Source organism: Pinus tabuliformis, chromosome 4_1, assembly GCF_031772625.1.
Source record: "Pinus tabuliformis cultivar Carrire ecotype Pingquan chromosome 4_1, CPIR1, whole genome shotgun sequence".
NCBI lineage: Eukaryota > Viridiplantae > Streptophyta > Pinopsida > Pinales > Pinaceae > Pinus > Pinus tabuliformis.
The window spans coordinates 727014472-727036024 of record NC_142303.1 but is presented as its reverse complement, the minus strand read 5'-3'; the positions used below and the strand labels follow the sequence as shown (position 1 = coordinate 727036024).

Sequence of the window (21553 nt, the reverse complement as noted above, 5' to 3'; positions counted from 1 at the left end):
CGTCTGCAACATGATGTCCATGATGTTTTCTATCCAACATCATCATCCATCTGCAAAACATCCATCTCCTCAAAGGAAGAGATCATCTCCCGACTCTCGATGTGCCACATCCAGGTCCATGAAGCAACATACTTCATATCTGTAATGTGCCATCCCTCAAGTCTGCCATAGAAACAAGTATACACTAGTCTCATCTATCCATGTGCTACCCATGATCATAGATCAATTAGCTCCCATGTATCAAAAGTGGTTAAGTCTCGGCTCAACCCATGCCCAAAGTGTCTCATATCAATCCTCCACATCAAGTCACTCTTCCAAGCCACACCCATACATGTACTCAGAAGTATGCATCCCATTCTGCATCAAAGTCTCTGACCTCAGCTCCTCAATGCGTCAAATCCTCCAATTCCACCATGTATGAAGTTCCTAAAAGTCACAACCTCATGTCATCATGAGCTCCATGAGTCATCTCCAACCAACACTCTAGCAAGCATACAAGTCTCAGCCCAAAGGTCTCTGCAAGATGCCTTAGCTCTCCATGTTGTAGGAATGCTCCATAGTCTGCTCACAACTCCATCCGTGTCCATGGCCTTGTTGTACAAGAGTGCACAGCCTCTCCATCAACTCATAAATAAACCATCTCCATGTCACACTAGCAAATCTACCTGCACAACATCCTTTCCTTGGCACTCCTCATTGGATACCCATATGACATCTCTATAAGTGCTCCTGCATAATGTCCCTGCATAAGACTGCCATGCTCCATGTCTTCAACCTGATGTCCATGACTAAGTTGTCCATGTAGTCCAACCAAGTAGACCCATCACAACAATCAGTCATCCTCATCTAAGTCTGCAATCTTCGGTCTAGTGAACTCGGTTACCCAACCATATCATCATCATGAGTCCCTTCCAACATAGGTCCCCCACTAAAGGTTCCACCAATACTATCTCTTGGTCTCGGACATGAGAAGTCCACCCAAGCAACTCAAGTGTGTGCCCTTCAATCTGTCCATGAGTCATGCCAAGCACTTAGCCAATTCTCCATGTGGCTAAAGCATGACCCAATCTTCGGCAATGATCATCATGTTCCTCCCTTGTCACGGTCCTTTGTACCCTCTACCATAAGGTCACAAACAACCCCAACAAGTCCTGCAACAGTCAACAATCCTTGCTTCTCCATACAAGGTCTCATTGTAGACATCCATGGTAAGATCCTCCCTAGCATCGACAAACTGATTTTTCCCTTCCCTGCATACGGTCCATCTACCAAATGCTGAAGTGAAACACAAGTATCAATAGTACTTACATCATCATCATGAGGCTCCTCCATGTGAGTATCCCCATCCATCCATGTCTGCAAACTGCATGATCCTAGTCCAACTTGATCAATCTCAAGTTCATCCTCCATTGTTATCACATCTGCAACATCTTCAACTATCACGGGTTCCTCTTCCTTGTCAGCACAATCTGCAACTTCATCCTGCTCCATTGTCCAACCAAGTTGAAGAAGTTTTTCTTCAACATTCTTTTCCAAGACTTCAAGTTCCTTTCGAATCTGACGGTTCCCTTATTTCATCCGCTTCAACCTGTATAAGGTAAGTAAGAGCTTCCCTTCGCATTCTTCCAAACCTGCCATGCCTTGTCGTTCAGCTTGGCGCAAGCACTAAGCTTCTCCTCTCCTAAACCTGTTTCACCGTTCACCTGAATCACCCTGATATTCCACCTATCACCTGCAAAACTTGAACTCCCTCTCAAGTCTTCGGTCTTCGTAGAATCAGTTCCTTGATTCAGTTCACTAGTTCTAATACCACCTGTCACGAAGTGCAGGTGTGTATCAGCTTCAATGCTTCAACACTAGCACCAGCTCTGCGCCACTAGCTCTGATACCACCTATCACGATAGTGTAGTGGGTTCAACACTTCATCATCAACTCGATCAGCTTCCTTATCATCAACTCTGATACCACCTGTCACGCCCCTACATTGGCGGTACTCTTCCAACCGCACTATAGCGAGGTGCGACACTACCAACCGTTTTCTTTTCACTAATACTTACGATTGTAGACTACGCCTAACATTCCATACTTAGTTTATTTTTCATTACCAAGTATTATATTTGTCCTTTATACAGTGAAATCCCATAACATTCACATAAATAGCATTATACAATAGAAATGCACAACAGTATAAAGGGAGGGGCAACTCCCTGCAATATGAGTCTACCCGAATCAATATATATAATATTCTTTTATAAGTAAAAGTTAAATCTTGGGAAACCCCAAATTTACACTTAGCCAAATTTCCAACTTCGGTAAACTTGGTTGCCCAGCTCATCGGCGCCTCCGCACAGTCACTGCAAGACTCACCAACCCTTCGTTCACCTCGTCACACGATCGTGTTGTTTGCCCAACTTAGGCCCACCTCATCGTAACCAAGTCGCCACACACGGGCGCCTTCGCACGAGTCACACCTTCATTCACAACCTCAACACTTCACCATTTCCACCGTTTTGTCGTGCACGGCGTGCCCTACCAAAGTCGCCCATCCGCACGATTCTTCGTTTCGGCATGCCCTCACCTGACCGGCCGTCTGCACGTCCACCCATTCACCCAAACTCATTCACTTGAACAACTTCACCCGAGTCGCCACACGACTTCAGCTGAGTCGCCACACAACTTCACCCAGTTCGCCCGAATGACCTCACCCGGGTCGCCACACGACTTCACCCGGCTCGCCCGAATGACTTCACCTGGGTCACCCAACGACCTCACTCGGCTCGCCCGAACGACCTCACCCGGTTCGCCTGAATGACCTCGCCCGAGTTTCCTACCCGATGACCTCACCCGAGTCCTGCCTGAACGACCTCGCCCGAGTCCTATCTGAATGACCTCGCCCAAGTTTTCTGCACGAGTTTCCTGCACGAGTTTTTCGCCCAAGCTTTCTGCATGAGTTTTTCACCCAAGTTTTTCACCCGACTTTTCTGCACGAGTTTCTCACCCAAGTTCTACCCATCATGAAGGTTCATCTACAACCGCAAAACTCCTTGATTGAACTCGTCTTGATCGAATGATGGTCATTTGCCTCCAAACGCCCTCCAATATATACGGGTGGGTGGCAGGTTATGTCACTCGGCCGACCCACGCCCAACGCCCAAGTCGACTCATTCAACATGTTGCATTCGCCTGAGTGGAGGGTTGGCCTGCCCAACTCATGCAACCACCCTCACAACTCGTCCAACATCGTATAAACTCGTCCAAGGTTCATTTTGTTTCACATTTTGCACGTCCTTCGCACAGTGGAGTCACCTTGCCCGTCGCATGGACCGCATGTCCATACACCTTGGTTCCTAGGTTCCATGGTTCAACACCAACAACATGGGATTCATCTTCATCAGTTTCAGTGCCACTACTTCCACAGGCACCATCTTCTTTATTGCCATCACGTGGAGGCCCGTCGCCATGTTCTCTTCGTGGTGGAAGGAGGAGAGATTAGTAGATATATTCACAATTTACTACTTTTGTCGTAGATTAATCATTAGACTTGTAGGCTTGTGAATTTGAACCTTTTGGCTTGGCGGCGACCAAGTGACCTATTTTGTAAACATTATTATTTGAATTTTGGACATGAGAAATGTTGAAAGTTGCTCACTTGCTAGATAAATCATAATATGCTCTATGTTTTTTGTTTTATAATATGATTAAATGTTTTATGTTTTATAATATGCTTAAAAATTTGATGTATGTTTGTAATTTCTAGAATATAGATGGTTGATGCTCGAATAATTAATCATTCATGTACATACTAGTAACTACAATGTAATCATGGATGCCATATTTATCTTGATTTATGCAAAAATATGCATGTTTTCATGTCTTCTACAACTAATTTGGTATTTGGGATGTTTGTTTTGAATATAAATGCAGAAAATATAAAATATATATATATATATATATCTATAGCAGACACTTCTGCGGACGCTTTGCTTCCTAGATTTTTGGAAAATGACACTTCCGCATCCCCGCTTCATGCAACATTGCTCTGGATGATCTAGGTAAATAGGATTACCAGGCAACCGTGAATTGCAGAATACCTCCTGGCAAACCACGAAGTACGAGCAAGCAATCTCCCTGAATGATGTGTTCAGTGTATCATGTTCGCAAGGCAGTCGACTTGGCTTCCTAAGGATAAAAGGATTGCAGCCTAGTGGGGTCTCTCTTTATATACTTGACAATATGGGGAGCACAAATCCGTGCTAGTGCTATCTAATGCCAAAGATAACGACAGCTGCTAAGTTTACAAACGCCGGAACACATCTCTATCCTAGACCTTCTAGATATGATCGTTAATGTCAAATGTGCCTTAGGTTAATTGAATTCATTTTAGAATTGATCTTGAGTTAAGTTTAAGTTTTCAGGTCTTAGCGATGCTACTCAAAAAACCTAAAATGCAACTAAATGGGACAAGACCCTTTCAATTCGATGAAATGCCTACACTAGAGAGGATAGAAACTACTCAATCAAATGCAAACAATCAAGCAACTGAAAACAAAATGATCTTTCACTACTTCACTTTTTCAAAAATTAAACTAATGAAAAATGCATTCTAATTCCTAATTTCTTGACAACCACTTATCTATCAGTGCTTTCAAAATGAAAAAATTTCTCTTCCTTTTTCAAATGCTGGTGCAATTCTAGTATTTTAGAGATGAAAATCATAATGATGCAACAAGATAGAATTTCATACTTTCTCATGAAACAGCAAAACAAACTTTTCGCATACAATCTTTCAATGAAAAAGTTTTCAAGACTATGAGCTCTTCAAGAAGATGAAAATATGAAAGAGAAGTTCATTCAGATCAATGAAACACAGACTTTACCAAACACAAGGCCGGCAATGTAATCTATGCCGGAAAAAGACTTTCAAAGTCGTAAAAGGACCAAAAAACAAATGCAAGAAGAAAACACACCCACACCCAGACTTGGTGAGTCTACAAGCTGTTGAATGGGTGACTAGCTAGATGCCCTAGTGTCGCTGGCCACTCAATGACTCAATCAATCAACAATAAGATGACAAGCGAAAAAGCAAGCAGAACCAATGAATAGCTTCCTGATCAGGGAGAAAATAGTCAAAAAGGCTTACGGGGTCAAAAACACAAGAGCAAAACACACTGGCCAAGATTGGGGTCTAGCCATAATCTTCACTTACAGGGATTGACGCAACTGCCTAACTGACAACGAGTGCCAGAGCCTGGTGGACGTGACTATTCCTCAGCAATTAGCACTAGTCGGCGTGATTGTTGGATGATTAAATGTGTTGTCCAAGGGAACTAAGGAAAAATAAAAATAAAAAATTCAAAACAGGGACCAGATCATCTACTATGAATTTTAGACTTATGCTAGTAAGCAAGAGAAAATACAGAAAACCAAAGGGAAAACGTGAAACTAGCAAAGTTCTCAAGAAATCATGAAATCCAAAACAAACAAAAGATGGGATCTCCCAAGCGAAGTCACCAATTTGTGGTGAAGTAAAATTATAAGTGTAGACACGAAAAAATTCCTCTAGCTTGATAATGGGTCTAGCCACAACAGATACATTCTATGGAAGATTTCCTTAGTTTAGAATCAATCAAGAGGGTTTACCTCTTGATCGCTTATCCTATTTGATGAAGTCCTCGCTTGCTTGCTCCAGCAGTGTCTTGCTTCCTTCCTCAAGTTCCTGAAACAAGTAAACAACAACAACACAAAAATATAATAATAGACAAATTGAAATTCAACCTACTCAACAAGTTAAGAAGCATTAAGACACAAATATGTAATATTACAAAACATGTAGGAAACCAATTGATAGTTGCATATATTAATATCAAAAAGAGATTACAACCATTCATCTTGACATCGCAGTCTTCCTCTAACAAGACCAGGTTCCCTCACACTTTTGCTAGCATTCCATGATGGCTTCAAACAATAATAGTTTAAAGGCTCTTCCCTTTAGACTTCACTCAAATCAAACACACTTCTCCCTCACACAACTAGATGGCTACAGCTAGTAATAGCTTGCTTGTCTAATCAAAATAGTATACTTACACTTAACCAAAACTCTAACTAGGACTAGTTTGTTCTTGGGAAGAAGGGAGGTTTATATAGGAAATATATATGGGAGATGGATCCTCTTCTCATGGGAGAAGGACTTATCTCTTGAGACAGTTCCATCGTTATAGGGGAAAGGAACTCAAACTGTCATCCTAGACTCCATCCAGCCAAACCATTTACTAGACTTTCGTTACAGAGCTTCTAGAGCTGGAAGCTTTGGCTCTAATTTAAAAAAATTTCCATAACAGGACCGACGCGACTAGAACACAACTCAGTCGCACCAGTCGGTGTGGGGAATAGTGCTAATCTCTGCACATTAGTGAGGGGGAGACAAAGGGCATTATCACCGGTCTTGTAAACTGAACAAAACAAAAATTTTAGGGGAAATGATGCAAAAGGGAATTTATCTGCTCATCAAGGGGGACATAATGGGAGTTTCTTCATGAAGGAAAAGCATGCGGGGTTCATTGTAGAGGTCCTCTAGGATCAAGGAACGGGGAGTACAGGGACAGTGGCAAAATGTTGTGTAACAACTCCCATCTTCCTTAAATTTAGGATTGTATAACCATTTACAGCATATGGGTTGTTTTCCTTCAGGTAATTCAACTAGATCCCACATTTTGTTTTTAAGTATTGATTCATATTCCTCTTCCATGGTTTCCCTCCATTCACTATATTGACTAGCTTCTTTATAACTAGAGGGTTCAACAACACTTAACATACTATTTGTAAAATAATTCTCCCTATATCTTGTTGGAAATTGAGTATGCCTACCTAATCTCCTGAGTGGTGGAGTGGCTTCAAACCTATTTTGATCTCCCCTCTACAAACTGGTTTCAAACCTGATTTGATCAACCACTTCTTCTTTCTCCTGTTGTTGTTGTTGTTGCTGCTGCTCACTAGCCCTTGTTTCATCACCTTCTTCTAACAGTAAAGTTAAATTCCATTTTTTATCACTCTGCACAGGGTTTGCATCATCTACATGTTCATGGAATACCACATTTCTATTTGTAAACACCTTATGAGTAGAAGGATTAAACAACTTATAAGCCTTAAACTCACTGCAGTATCCAACAAAAGTACACTTGATGGCTTCTGAATCTAACTGCTTCCTATCTTCTTTCGGGACATGAGAAAAAGCCAAGTTCCATCCAAAAACTCTAAGATGACTTGCTGTAGGCTTGAAGCCAAACAATGCTTCAAAAGGACTTTTATAATCCAAAGACTTAGTAGGACTGCTATTCTTAAGATACACTGTAGTGTTTACAACTTCTACCCAAAAACTATTGGTTAGATTCTTACCTTTCAACATATTGCGGGCACACTCCATGAGGGTTCTGTTTTTCCTTTCTACAACCTCGTTTTGTTGAGGAGTGTAAGGTGTTGTGAACTGTTGTTGTATTTCATGTTCTTTAGAGTATTTGATGAAGTCACCCTTCTTGAATTCTCCACCCTGGTATGAGCGAAGAATTTTAGTGAACTTTCTTGTTTACTTCTCAATCATACTTCTGAATTGCTTGAAGTATTTGAAAGCATGACTTTTATTCCTATTAAAAAACTGAAGAATCAACTTTATTGATAAATTGGATAGCTCACAGGTGAGGATCTCCACTTGGATACTTCCTCTGGCAGAATGCTCTTTCCTCAATTCAAAAAACTACTCAAGCCTGCTGCTTCGACGGGCTCCTTCGCATGATTTTATTTTCATAGGCAGGCGTGATCTATTGTCTCAAATCCATGATTTGTAGGGGCGACAATCAGAATCTCTATAAGTAACTGACCAACCATCATGTTTGTCAATCAGAAATCCGTGATGATCATCCCTCATTTTCTTTCAGGCATACCAATGATAAATGTGAGTAAAATTAAAAAAAAAATATTATTTCTCTACCTCCTTACCATACCGCTTTCTTCACACCATCTCCCCACTCAGGGATTCATAGTCTGTTTCAAACCTGCAGCTCTGATACCATGTTTAAAACTGAAGAATCAACTTTATTGATAAACTGGACAACTCACAGGTGAGGAGCTCCAACTGGAGACTGCATCTGGCAGAACAATCTACATCAATCATCTTACAATCTAAAATATATATAGTTTTCACACATCTAGGGAAGTTAGAGCAACTTCCTAATAAGTAGGAACTAATTCCTAATCTAAGGCTCTATTGAACCAACTCTCTCTAGATTTACATGTTCTCCATTATCTTCAACAGTGGTGGTGGCTCGTTCTTTATGGTTCTGACTATTTATCAACAATTTTCTCCAACCACGTCCTCATACATAGGATGTGCCCCTTCTTCCCTCTTTTTCTCTCAAAGCCCTGAACATACAAAACAAAAAAAAATACTTCCATTTCTCCTGATTCTCCAAGCATTCTTGGTTCTGTGATTTTACACAAGATAGAACTCTTTCGACCCTTTATGGTTTCCTCTTGAAATTAAACCAGACCTTAAAAACATAATCCACGTGTAATTTCCAAAGTCCACACTACTTCCAATATAGGTTGGGAGTTGAGGTTCTCCTTATAGCCTGAGATCGGGCTTGTGCTAGTCCTCAATATGGTATTACTTGCAACTATTTTCTTACACCCTTACTCCCCAACATGTATGCCAATCGCCCGAATACCAAATGTCAGCGGACTCCACACTCGAGGTCAGAGTCATGTCTTATAACTCACAACTCCTGTGGAATAAAATGGGTTAAAACATTATCCCCCTCAAGGATTTCTCTACAAATGTCAACTCCAAGAATCCCCGACTGTGCCGACTTGACCCCAATTACAGAAGGTCAGGGTTGACCGCGTTGCAAATTTTGTGATATAAAAGATTTTAGACAGATGCCAACCTCCAAGTAATCAAACTCACCCTCCTAATGTCAATGAGAAACTAGAGAGCCACAAATGAATTGAATTACTTTACTTCTCCTCAATCCCCAAATACTCAATTAATGATTCAAGTTCCCCACCAACAAAATTTCAACTCACCTTCCCATCATAACTCAAAAAACACTATTTTAAAATGGATCTCCATTGTCCAACAACTAGTATGGATGAGGGAACTAGCATTATTTCATTTCGCTACAAAGTCACTACAGGCATAGATTTATGACTCAAAACAGATAGACATGTTTTTTACCGACTCTCTACTCAAGCGCCACCAACTCGAATCTCCCACTCAATCTTATATACAAGATTATGAAACCTTTTTTTATGGGCTCTACAATGTATTCATTACATTCTAAGTGAAGGAATGCATAAAATATATCAACCTTGGAAAGGTGCGATCATAAAGAACTATCACCGGATTCCATTAAGATGAAATAAACACATTTATAGGAATAGTAAGATGACTCCTTCACCTTGCCTTTATGTGATCCATGCACATCCTTCAGAACACCCTCCTTATATGCAAACCATACACAAAATCTTGACAGAAGCCTCAACACATAAGTTTAGACCGAGGGATAATACTGCAGGAAAACGTAATTATGATAGGAATCAAACACACCAAAAAACTTCTCTAGTCTATTAAAATCAAAATTTATTTATAGAGGAGAATGTTTAATGCACTCTCTGCCTAGCTATTTTGTCTCTCCCTTTCTTGAGAGCGCTTCAATATTTATATCCAACAAAATATCTGAACACAACTTTGGACAAATGGGACACCTCTCCCTACTCTAAAGTTATTTAACATCTCAACATATATTATTTACAAATGCAACGGCCCAATTGGCCTCAAATAATAGCTCATCAAATGACCAACAACCTTCCAACCCCATATTCTTCCAGAATTTGGACACTTAACTCTAAAGTAAGTCATGTTAATTCCTAATTTACACAAATTTACAATTAGAGGAGATCTACTCTCCCATAAGAAAATTCAGGTCCCCTTGGTTCTTGAATTATGTTTACTACAGAAGATGCTCCTCCACCACCTTACATCTCTCTCAGTGAACTTGTCATTAAGTTCCAAATAAGAATATGTTATCAAACAAAGCATTTCCCTAAGGATTACTATAAAGACAACTTCAATGTATGGATAGGTGTATAGTTAGATAGATAATCTTTATCAAAATATCTATGAAATCAAAGATATATAATTATGACATGAGTTAGCTCATCATTTTAGGGTTACAAATCCATATCCATATGCATAAACTCCTTCTAAGTGAATTCATTATATGGATGAATATCCATATAGAGAAACCCCTTCTCAATTAATGCATGAATATGTATTAGAATAAAAGAGAGTTGAAAGTAGTATAACACCAAGCCTTTGAACCCAAAGTGACCAAAGTGGAGTATCCCTATGTGTGGTTCTTGGCATAGTTGGTTTTTTTATTCTCTGGTTAGATATATGTCTTGTCTAAATACTAAAAGTGGTCTCTTTCCACAATAATATGGGTAAAATACTAATATTCTTGTTTGGTTTGAATACTAAGGATAAATAGTTAAAAATAATATAAACAAAATGGATAAATATTTAAAAAAAATATAAACAAAATGGATAAATAAGGATTTTAGTTAGAATGATGTATTTGAGAGGATTGGACTTTTTTTTACTAAATATTAAAACTGTGATTTAAAATCTCATTTTCAAAATTATATTTCATTGTGTTTAAAATTATTTTTAATCTTCTTACCTTATATTTATTGAAGATAGTTTTCCAAACAAAATTTTTTCAGTATTTTAAACAATCCTTAATATATATGCTTTTACTTTTGATAATTACAAAGTTCAAACATGTAATTGTCTAACCTATGAAAACTTCAGAAATTTAAATATCTAACCTGTTCACAGGTTCGATAATCTCTCCATAGAAAATTTTGTTCGATAAATGAATTGACCTTTTACTTTTCCTTATGCCTAAATGAACTAAGTTTTTGGAAATAGCACCTAAAATCCCTTTAGTAATTTTTAAACTTACATGTGATTGTTCTTTAATACAAAATTTCACATGCTTCACCCAAATATGGATCATCGTCACAAAAGCATACACTTGGTTGAATGGAACGGTAACCAAAGAAGAAATGATACTATTGAAAATATTAATCCCAACCACTGCCTTAAACACACTGACAAACGCCATGCTTGCCCAGTCAACTACAACACAATTGCCATTTTGTTTGTAGGTGAAAGGATAGAAGTCAGATGACAAGTACAATGCTGACCATTCCGCAATACAACGGAGAAGTTAAGGCACTTAATGAAGTTGGTAAATAAATATGGGAAAGCATTCACTTTGCAACTGTTGCCCACACTCCACAACACCTGCAATTTCAGAAAACCAATTACTATTTCCCACACTCCACAACACCTACAATTTCAGAAAACCAATTACTATGTAAAATTGCCCATTTTGGGTATTAATTATTTTCTCTGTCATGTATCAATGTCAAATTTGTATGTTGAGATAAATATGGATGTAAAAGTCATTTTGTATGTAGGGTAGGTTAGGGAGCGAGAGTTTGTGAGGTATTGAGGAGAAAATCATGGAGTAGATATTGATGGGCATGTGAAATCTAGGTTTACGAAATTTTACATACATTTACTCCCCAACCCTAGTGATGGGTAAATCATAGTAAGTCTTTTGTATTTTCACTTGGAGCTACAACCTCCATTTATCACACGAATGTATTTTCCTATGTTTAATATTATAATCAAGAGTATGTTATGTTGCGATGTGGTCTTAAACATTCATGAGTAAGTATTTTCCTATGTTTTTTATTGGAATCAAGAGTATGTTATGTTGCGATGTGGTCTTAAACATTTATGAGTAAATTTACCACAACCCTTTTGCTTTTACTCTATTTCGTTGTGAGTTATTTCCAATGTTTTATTAAGCCTATGTGTAGCTGTGATTTCCATGCCGCAACATAAGACTTACCTCGACACAACTAAATTCTCATAAGAGTTACCTTGTCACAACTGAATTCTGAGCCAGTCTCCTCTCCTCTGCCCCGTAAAATTTTTCTAACATGGTATCAGAGTGGGTTAAACTCTGTTAGTGTAAAAAAAAGTGTTTTTACTAGCAGTTAAATTTGTTTTGAGGGCAGATTGTTTTTTATCATATTTACTAGCAGGTAGAAAGTTTTTTTTTCTCACTCAGAAATGGAAACATCAAGCACAAGCTTGACTAATCCTTAGATACCTTAGTTTAATGGCAAAAACTATGACTATTGTGCTATTACAATGAAGGCCTTGTTTTCTTCTCAAGACATTTGGGATTTGGTGGAAAATGGTTTTCTAGAACCAACAGATGCAGCAGCATACAATGTCCTATTTCAAGCAGAAAGGGATCTGTTTAGGGACAACAAGAAGAAGGATGCAAAATCCCTCTTCTACATTTTTCAAGAAGTTCATGAAATTTTTTTCCCAAGGGTTACAGAAGCAACGAAGTCCAGACAGCCTACCAAGGCATGGCAAAATTCAAGACAACAAAACTACAAATGCTGAGAAGAGATTTTGAAACACTTTATATGAAAGACTCTGAGAATGTGGACTCATTTTATACACGTGTAATTGGGTTGTTTACTCAAATTAGGTCTCATGGTGAGACACTTAAAGAAAGGAGAATAGTTGAAAAAGTTTTGAGAAATTTGCCAACAAGGTTTGATGCCATTGTTCTGGCCATAGAAGAGACAAAGGATCTCTCATAGTTCTCAGTGGATGAGCTTCATGCATCACTGCTTTATCATGAACATACACTGAATAGAGCAACAATCTCTTCATTGGAGCATGCCTTCAAGACACAAGTTTCCTTTGGTCAAGGTCGAGGTAGAGCAAGATCATATACTAGAGGAAGAGGAAGAAGCCCACACATAGGTGGAAGAAGCAGCCCTTCAAGCTCAAGTGGAAGGGGCAACAATCAAAATCCAAGTCAAGGCCAAATACAAAATCAAGGAGAAGGTTAGAGGTATGATAAATCTCAATTTCAATGTCATTACTGTAAGAAGTATGGTCATTATGCAAATGAATGTAGAAAGAAGCAATATGACATTAGTAACAAACCAAGTGTAAATTTCACAAAAGAAAATCAGAACCATGATAGCATGCTTTTAGCTTGTAATGTAGCACAAGAAAAACAAAGTGATATATGGTATCTAGATTCAAGGTGTAGCAACCACATGTGATGGAACATAGAAATGTTTTCCAATATAGATGAAAGTGTGAAATTTGAAGTGACATTAGTGACCGATAGCAAAGTCTCTGCCATGGGAAAAGGAAGAGTTAATATCCTAACAAAGAAGGGGGAGAATAAGTACATTTCATATGTTTACTTTGTCCCAGGTCTGAAGCATAACCTCATAATCATTGGACAGCTCATGCAAAAGGGCTACAATGTCTTCTTCAAAAATGATGTGTGCACAATTTGGGATAGGCCTCCAAGCAGACAGCTGATTGCAAAGGTTCAGATGACAAACAATAGAATGTTTCCCCTAGAGATAAGATCATATTTCAAAGAAGAATGTTCACAAGCACAACTATCAATGAACTCACAAGAGGATGGAAGAAAAGAGGCAACTATCACACAAGTGAACTATCAAGCAGAGGTCGAAGATGAAAATTGGTTATGGCATTTGAGATTTGGACATATCAACATTGGAGGTTTGAATTTGCTGCATAGGAAAGGCATGGTGAAGGGATTGCCACTCATAGAATAACCAGACAACCTATGTGAAAGATGTATCTTGGGCAAGCAACATAGAGAGACATTTCCAGCAAGAAAGTCAGTAAGGGAAAAGGCACTTTTGCAGATCGTCCACTCAGATTTATGTGGCCCAATGCAGACACCATCAATTGGTGGCAGTGACTATCTATTGACCTTCATAGATGACTACACAAGGAAGACATCGGTCTATCTCCTAAAACAGAAAAGTGAAGTGTTTGAGCACTTTTGCCAATACAAGGCTCTTGTTGCATAACAAAGCAAACACTACATCAAAGTCCTCAGGACTGACAGAGGTGGCGAATACATCTCAAATGACTTCCTTCAATTTTGCAGGGAGCATGGAATTCACAAACAATTTACAACAAGATATACACCTCAGGAAAATGGTGTGGCGGAAAGGAAGAATAGGATAATTTTGGAAATGGCAAGGAGTATGTTGAAGGCAAAGCATTTTCCAAATGATTATTGGGCTAAAGTTGTCACTTGTGTAGCAATTATCTTAAATATATGTCCAACCAAAAGTTTCTAGAACGTAGTTTATGAAGAGGCAAGGAGTGGAAGAAAGAATAGTGTCACTCGCATGAGAGTTTTTGGTTGTGTGGCATATGCACACGTCCCAGATGAGTTGAAGAAGAAGGTGGACAATAAGCGGGAGAAATGCATATTTGTTTGATACAGTGATGAATCCAAGGCATACAAACTCTACAATCCATTAACCAAGAAGGTCATAATAAGCAGAGATGTGCAGTTCATAGAAGAGGAAGCATGGGATGTAATTTTAGAGAAGACAGTCATTGTCAAAGCATGTATACCACATGAGGACAAAGAGGAATTGACAGCAGCAAGAAATTCCTCAATAGTGACTCCCTCTACTAATATTCAAGCGCAACAAATAGACAACAAGTAACACCATCAACAAATAATAGGACAGTGTTGCGCAGTGAAGCAAGTGCTTCTCCAAGCACGCCACAAAGCATAACACCAAGTGACATTTCAAGCTCATCTTCAGCAAGCACAAGAAGACCAAAATTCTGAAATTTAAATGAAATTTATGAGCAAGATGAAGTTGATTGCAGCGCTGGTCTGAATTCATTATTTGCTTTGTTTTGTCATGTAGATGACCCAATGCATTTCGAAGATGCAGTCAAAGATGAAAAATGGGTTGCGGCAATGGAGGAAGAAATCAAAGCAACAGAAAAGAATGACACATGGGAGTTAGCGGACTTGTTGCAAGGAAAGCAAGTCATTGGAGAGAAGTGGGTCTATAAGTCCAAGAGCAATGTCGATGGATAGATTGAAAGGCACAAAGCAAGGCTAGTTGCAAAAGTATACAAGCAGCAACAGGGAAGAGATTATGTGGAGACATTTGTGCCAGTCTCGAGGATGGAGGCAGTGAGTACAGTTGTGGCGATTGCCGCACAACATAAATGGAAAGTGTATCAAATGGATGTAAAATCAGTGTTCTTGAATGGAGTGCTGAAAGAGGAAGTGTATGTTGTGCAACCGCCTGGTTATGAGGTAGAAGGCCAAGAAGACAAAGTTTATCAGTTGAGGAAATCTCTTTATGGGTTGAAGCAAGCACCGCATGCATGGTACAACAGGATAAATGCCTACTTGTTGGACAATGGTTTTGACAAATGTGACAGAGAGCCTACCCTCTACGTCAAAGATAGCGATGGTATGATTTTTATTGTCCTCTTATATGTAGATGATTTGATTTTTATGGGCAAGGATGATTTCCTCGTCATTTATTTCAAACAATTCATGAAGAATGAATTTGAAATGACTGACTTGGGGTTGTTAAGGTACTTTTTGGGCATAGAAGTGAAGCAAACATAAAATGGAATTTTTCTCTCTCAAGCAAAGTATGTAGCAAACATTTTGGAGAGGTCTAATATGCAGAACAGTAGGACCGCACCAACTACAACTGTCATGGGGTTGAAGTTGAGCAAAGAAGATTGCAACAGCAATGTCAATCCGACATTATACAAAAGCATGATAGGAAGCTTGATGTATTTGACCGCCACTAGGCCAGATATAATCTATGCAAGGAGTCTGTTGTCGAGGTCTATGGAGACACCAAAGGAAACACATTGGCAAGCAACGAACAGACTTCTAAGGTATGTTAATGGGACAAAACAATATGGCATTTTGTACACTACAACAAGTGATTTCAGGCTGGTTGCTTACACTGACAGGTATTGGGCAGGAAGTGTCAATGATAGAAAGAGCACGCCAGGATATGTTTTTCATTTGAGTTTCAGGGCCATTTCATGGGCCTCCAAGAAGCAGCCAATAGTATCACTGTCAATAGCAGAAGCTAAATATGTTGTCGCAACAACAACGACGTCTCAAGCTGTTTGAATGAGAAGGATGTTGAGGGATCTTCATCACAACCAAGAGGGAACAATAACTATTTTCTCTGACAACACATTAGCAAGTCCATTATCAAAGAATTCTGTTTTTCACAAGAGGACCAAGCATATTGATGTTAAATATCTTTTTATCAGCGAGTTAATTAACAATGATGAAATTGTGTTGCAGCACTGGAGGTCACAAGAACAATTTGCTGATATTTTCACAAAGCCATTGGCACATGAAAGTTTTGTTTATCTCAAAGATTGTTTGGAAATATTAATCCCAACCACTGCCTTAAATACAGTGACAAACACCATGCTTGCGAGTACTGCGATCACCATTCCGCAATACATCAGAGAAGTTAAGACACTTAATGAACTTGGTAAAAAAATATGGGCAAGCATTCACTCTGCAAGTGTTGCCCACACTCCACAACACCTGCAAGTTTAAAAAACCAATTACCATGTAAAATCGCCCATTTTGGGTATTAATTATTTTCTGTATTAATATCAAATTTGTATGTTGAGATAAATATTGATGTAAAAGTCATTTTGTATGTTGGGCAAGTTAGAGAGCGAGAGTCTTTGAGGTAGTGAGGAGAAAATTGAGCACCAAATATTGGTGGGCACGTGAAAACCAGGTTTACGGAGTTTTACTTACTCGGCAACTCCAGTGATGCCTAACTAGCAGTAAGTCTTTTGTATTTTCACTTGGAGCTAATATTGATGGGCAGGTGAAAACCAGGTTTAGGGAGTTTTACTTATTGGCAACCCTAGTGATCCCAAATTGGAGTAAGTCTTTTGTATTTTCACTTGGAGCTAATATTGGTGGCAACTCCAGTGATGCCTAACTAGCAGTAAGTCTTTTGTATTTTCACTTGGAGCTAATATTGATGGGCAGGTGAAAACCAGGTTTAGGGAGTTTTACTTATTGGCAACCCTAGTGATCCCAAATTGGAGTAAGTCTTTTGTATTTTCACTTGGAGCTAATATTGGTGGGCGCGTGAAAACCAGATTTACGGAGTTTTACAAGAAATTTACTCCGCAACCCCAGTGATGCCTAAATCCCAAATCCCAATAAGTCTTTCGTATTTTCACTTAGAGCGGCAGCCTCCATTTATCAGGTGAATGTATTTTCCTATGTTTTATATTATAATCAAGAATATGTTATGTTGGGATCTGCCGCAACCGAATTTTGAATCAGTCTCCTCTCCTCTCCTCTCCTCTCCTCTCCTCTCCTCTCCTCTCCTCTCCTCTCCCCTCCCCTAGGAAAATAAAAATTTCCTAACAAATACAAAACCATAGACAAAGAAGCAATTGTAAACTTACATTTGATTGTATTTTTTTTGCTCTTAACTTTCGCATGATTTATCACAGGGAGGATCATCATCGTAAATTACAGGAAGCATACATTTGGTGGACAGAAACGATAACACAAGAGGACATGATGCCTCATATTAGAAAAAGAATCACGTTACTAGATTATAAATATTTATAATTTCTAAACTTGTGTGTCACAAACGGGCCGACGAGGGAAAATAAAACCATGTAGAAAAAATGTGCTTTGAGGTGCCAAGTAATGAAAAATGTTTTTCCCACACAAACAGGAAGGCAAATGGACCTCAGCATATAACGAAAAAGACGCACAAACAAATGAAGAAGAGGGAAAGATGAAAGGATAATTCTATGACCTCTACATAAGAGCCCCGAGTTTCGCAGCTATGATATGCGCCATGTCTATTAACAGTTTAACACATCTCACTCACTTGCACGATAACACGTTCCATGCACTATACACCAAGCCACCATAGGAAATGTATGTGACAATCACTCCCTGTATAGATTGGCAATTCCTTTCATCTACGTAAAGAGGAGATGGACGTCTATTGTATTAGTAACAGAAGGTTGAGGAGCCAATTGCTCGTAAAACGTCGTTTTAGCTCTTATTTATTAATATGTATATGGAGAAACACCCTTACACTTTTAGTTATTTGTTACTGTAGTTATTTACTAACATAGATCTATCTTAAGTACGGATTTAATATAAGTCACGAGATCAAATTTTTTCACATGTAAATATTTTTAGAATGCAAAATACAATATGTTATTTTTCATAGTTTAAATTGTATTTTTGAATGCTAAATAAAATATATATAGGGCCAAATAAAATTTTTAACCATAAAAACTTAATTTATTTTTAATATATAGATAATATATGAAGTTGATATGCACCTAAATTAAAATATTTTTGAAAAATATAAAATTTAGACATGTGATTTAGACATTTTCTTTACTTCTAATTACTTTAGAGCATATATTTTTTTTTAATTATAGCAGACATTGTTTTTATATTTAGAACATAATTTTTTTTAACAGCATGGATAAAAAGACAAACAATAGTTACAAAGAATAAAAAAAGCCGCAAAAAGTTGCAGAATTAGTAATCATAAATGTCCAAAAAAATTGCTTCGCCACAGAGTGAAAGAAAAAATTTAAGAGCACTACTGAATCTGTACAATAAAGTTGAACACTCTATCTAAACACAATCAAGGTCAAGAATGCAAAGCCAAATTTGAAACTTTGAACTTAGCAAAGAGGAAATACTGAAATAATTGATTAGTTTATAACTCAGGCAATAGACACAGCAAATGAAGTTAGAACTCATAGAAAGGATGTCACCAAACAAAATATAAGTTGGGAAATTTCTCTCGACGCCTTCATTTAACATTACATCAATTTACTTTTTAATTTATTTGTTTTTCCATTTTTCCTTTCAGAATTCTATTTTCTCCTCTATTCTAGTGTAAATGTATTTTTCCTTTTAATTCCTCCTTGACAGGGTCATTTCCTTGATAATATATTCTGCTTTATTACTCGAAAACTTTCTTATTTAGCCCTTTTATTTCCCCTTTGAAGGAACATACAGATTACAACGTTAATTAAGGTTATTGTTAATTGGATTGAATATTTTAAAATATGAGAATTTAATTTTCTAAATATTTTGGAATTGATTGTAATCTGAAATTGAAAAGGTTACCAAAAATGAATACTTCCCTGAATAATTATTTCCTATCTAAGGAAAAAGAATCCATCAAACGTTTCTTATAAAACTAAGAATCCATCAAACGTTTCTTATTTCAGCACAGCACTAAACTTATTCTCTGCGTTGATTAGTGCAGTTATGTTCAGGTCTCTTTTATACGATGCATGTGGCAGGATGTTGGATCCAATATTTGGTTCAGTAGGACTTGTTTGGTCGGGAAACTGGGCAGTCTGTCAAGCGGGAGTGGAAAGCATACTGCAGGGAGATTCGGCGTCTCATGTTGTCCCTATGGAAGCTATGGCCGGCGAGCTGCACAGAGTAAAAGCCAACGACAGATTCAAGGGCGTCTCGCGTGCCAAACCCAGACGAAAACAACGCAAGAGTGCACTGATTAACAATCATATTGTTTCGAGTAGCGAATCTGACGGCTGGTGTAAAGTAACAAATAGCTTGCAGAGAGCAGAAGACAACGGTAAAGCAACCACAGAACAGGAACGTAATGAATTCCTTTCCCCTGATCAAGTAGAGATGGAGCACTGCCATGATCTGATATGGAACCTCGAAACTAGTCATCCTGAAGCTCAAGCTCCACGTAATGCTCTAAAGCTAGATCTTACCCTTGGTTCTCTAGGCTCCACTTCTTCCCCTTCTTCCCCTACTCACATATTGTTAGCTGACAACCTCCTTTGCAGTGAAGCCCAATTGAATCAGCGCATGGAGAAGTGTCTGCCATGAGTAAGTCAGTTTTCTCACCGTTCTCTATGGGCTTGGAAGTTTTTCCGTAATGGAATGACAGTAGCAGTATTTGGTGGACAGCCATCGAAGCCAGCCCCTGTTGTCAGTGTGGAGTATAGCGTTTATAAAAACGAGTGTTATACAATATCTAGAAAAGTTCTATGTGCATGCAGGAAATATCATCCTTCACTAGCCCTGAATATGCATATTGTAAATTATTATATTTTAATTTTGAGACTACATACATGGGTTTCAGATTTATATTCTTAGCCTACAATTAACAATAAGGTTGGTGTTCCAAAGGCATTTAGAAATTGGTTGGCATATCACTTGATCTCTGGCAAGTGCATTCTACACTACATTTTTTTATTTTCCTTTTCTTTTTCGACTAGTAACCCGCCTAGTCAACATATGCTGATATGATATATTGTCTGCATAAGTTAGATCGGACGTGTTCTACAGATTACACGGCAATTCGCAGAAGTTTATGTGCTTCCACTTTCTAGGTTACAAAGTTTAAGTCTACGAGATTCCTAGTTTAGATTATACTAAAGCTTTGTTGATAAATCTTTGGAACATTTTCATTAACAGTTGGAGGATATGATCTTAGATTGAGTATTCAAGAATGTGTGTTGCGATAATGAGTTTTAACGAGATTGTTTTTTAAGGTATGAATTTAATTAGCTTTAACTTGTGTAGAATTGCTAGTCATTATATGATTGTTGAGAGTATTAATTTCTCTGTCTTATTATTGTTTGCTATTTGTCATAGCCGGTCAGTTTGAGTCTAGTTTAGTTAATTGAGTTTAGGTAAGACTCCTTGAGAACGACATTTGAAATTCGCTTATGCTCACATAGAAAGGAGTAGAGAACCAGAGCTCGATGAGGAGAGAGCTCGAGAAAGAAGACACTCATACTCGAAGAAGACCCAGCACGGACCCCTGCAAAGATTCCCAGAAAAATTGGTGAGGCGCTACAATATTTCACTATCGCACCGAGCAAATTTAGCAGGCGTGACATATTGCAGTCACTTCTACGCATTGTCGCCACCTCTCTTCATCGAAAGATGCGACGACCTCAACTTCAAAAAAAGGGGTGCCAAAAGTAAATCCGCAGCCTCCAATTAAAAACTAGTTCGTAGAGTCAAAAGGAAAAAGCGACGAGTAAGAAAGTTGATTTTATTATTTAAAATTAGTTTGGAAGTCCGCAGTCTTCAATTCGATAAAGCACGAAAAGCCACCGGTTAAAAGGTTTTTGTTTTCATTATTCAAGAGAAGACAAAGGACCTTGTTCATGGGTTGCTCAATTGACTGCGCGATCTCTAATGAAAGGTATAAAATTGATGGCTCCTGATCCGTAACTGGATCTCTTCCTGCTTATTTCTAATAATGGATGGACACTACCTATACTTCTTCGCTGGATGTCTTCCTGCTTATTTCTAATAATGGATGGACACTACCTATACTTCTTCGCTGGAGCTAAGGATAGTTCGAGGGTCATCTTCCGCATCATCACAAAATCTATATCTCTTATCTAAGGCACTAACCTATTGTCACTTGAATCTAAGAATAATAGATACCTTAGTTTCTGTGACAAATAGCAAAATGATTTGTATGAAGTCCATTATATGAAAACAAAACTTTTTTTTAATAGGAA

At 38.3% G+C, this 21553-nt stretch overlaps 1 protein-coding gene across 2 annotated transcripts in view; it reads left to right on the top strand.

Moving 5' to 3' along the window:
* LOC149178199 (uncharacterized) overlaps positions 1 to 20159 on the top strand; it is a 72161-nt gene extending 52002 nt beyond the window's left edge. Inside the window, exon 3 of one of the 2 annotated variants that reach the window (XM_089423556.1) lies at positions 19300 to 20159. In XM_089423556.1, coding sequence (XP_089279682.1) covers positions 19300 to 19898 — 599 coding nt within the window. In that variant the 3' untranslated portion in view covers positions 19899 to 20159. Of the gene's footprint in view, positions 1 to 19294 lie in introns of both variants that reach the window. The other variant, XM_089423557.1, reaches the window with a different exon arrangement.
* The last annotated feature ends 1394 nt before the right edge of the window (positions 20160 to 21553 follow it).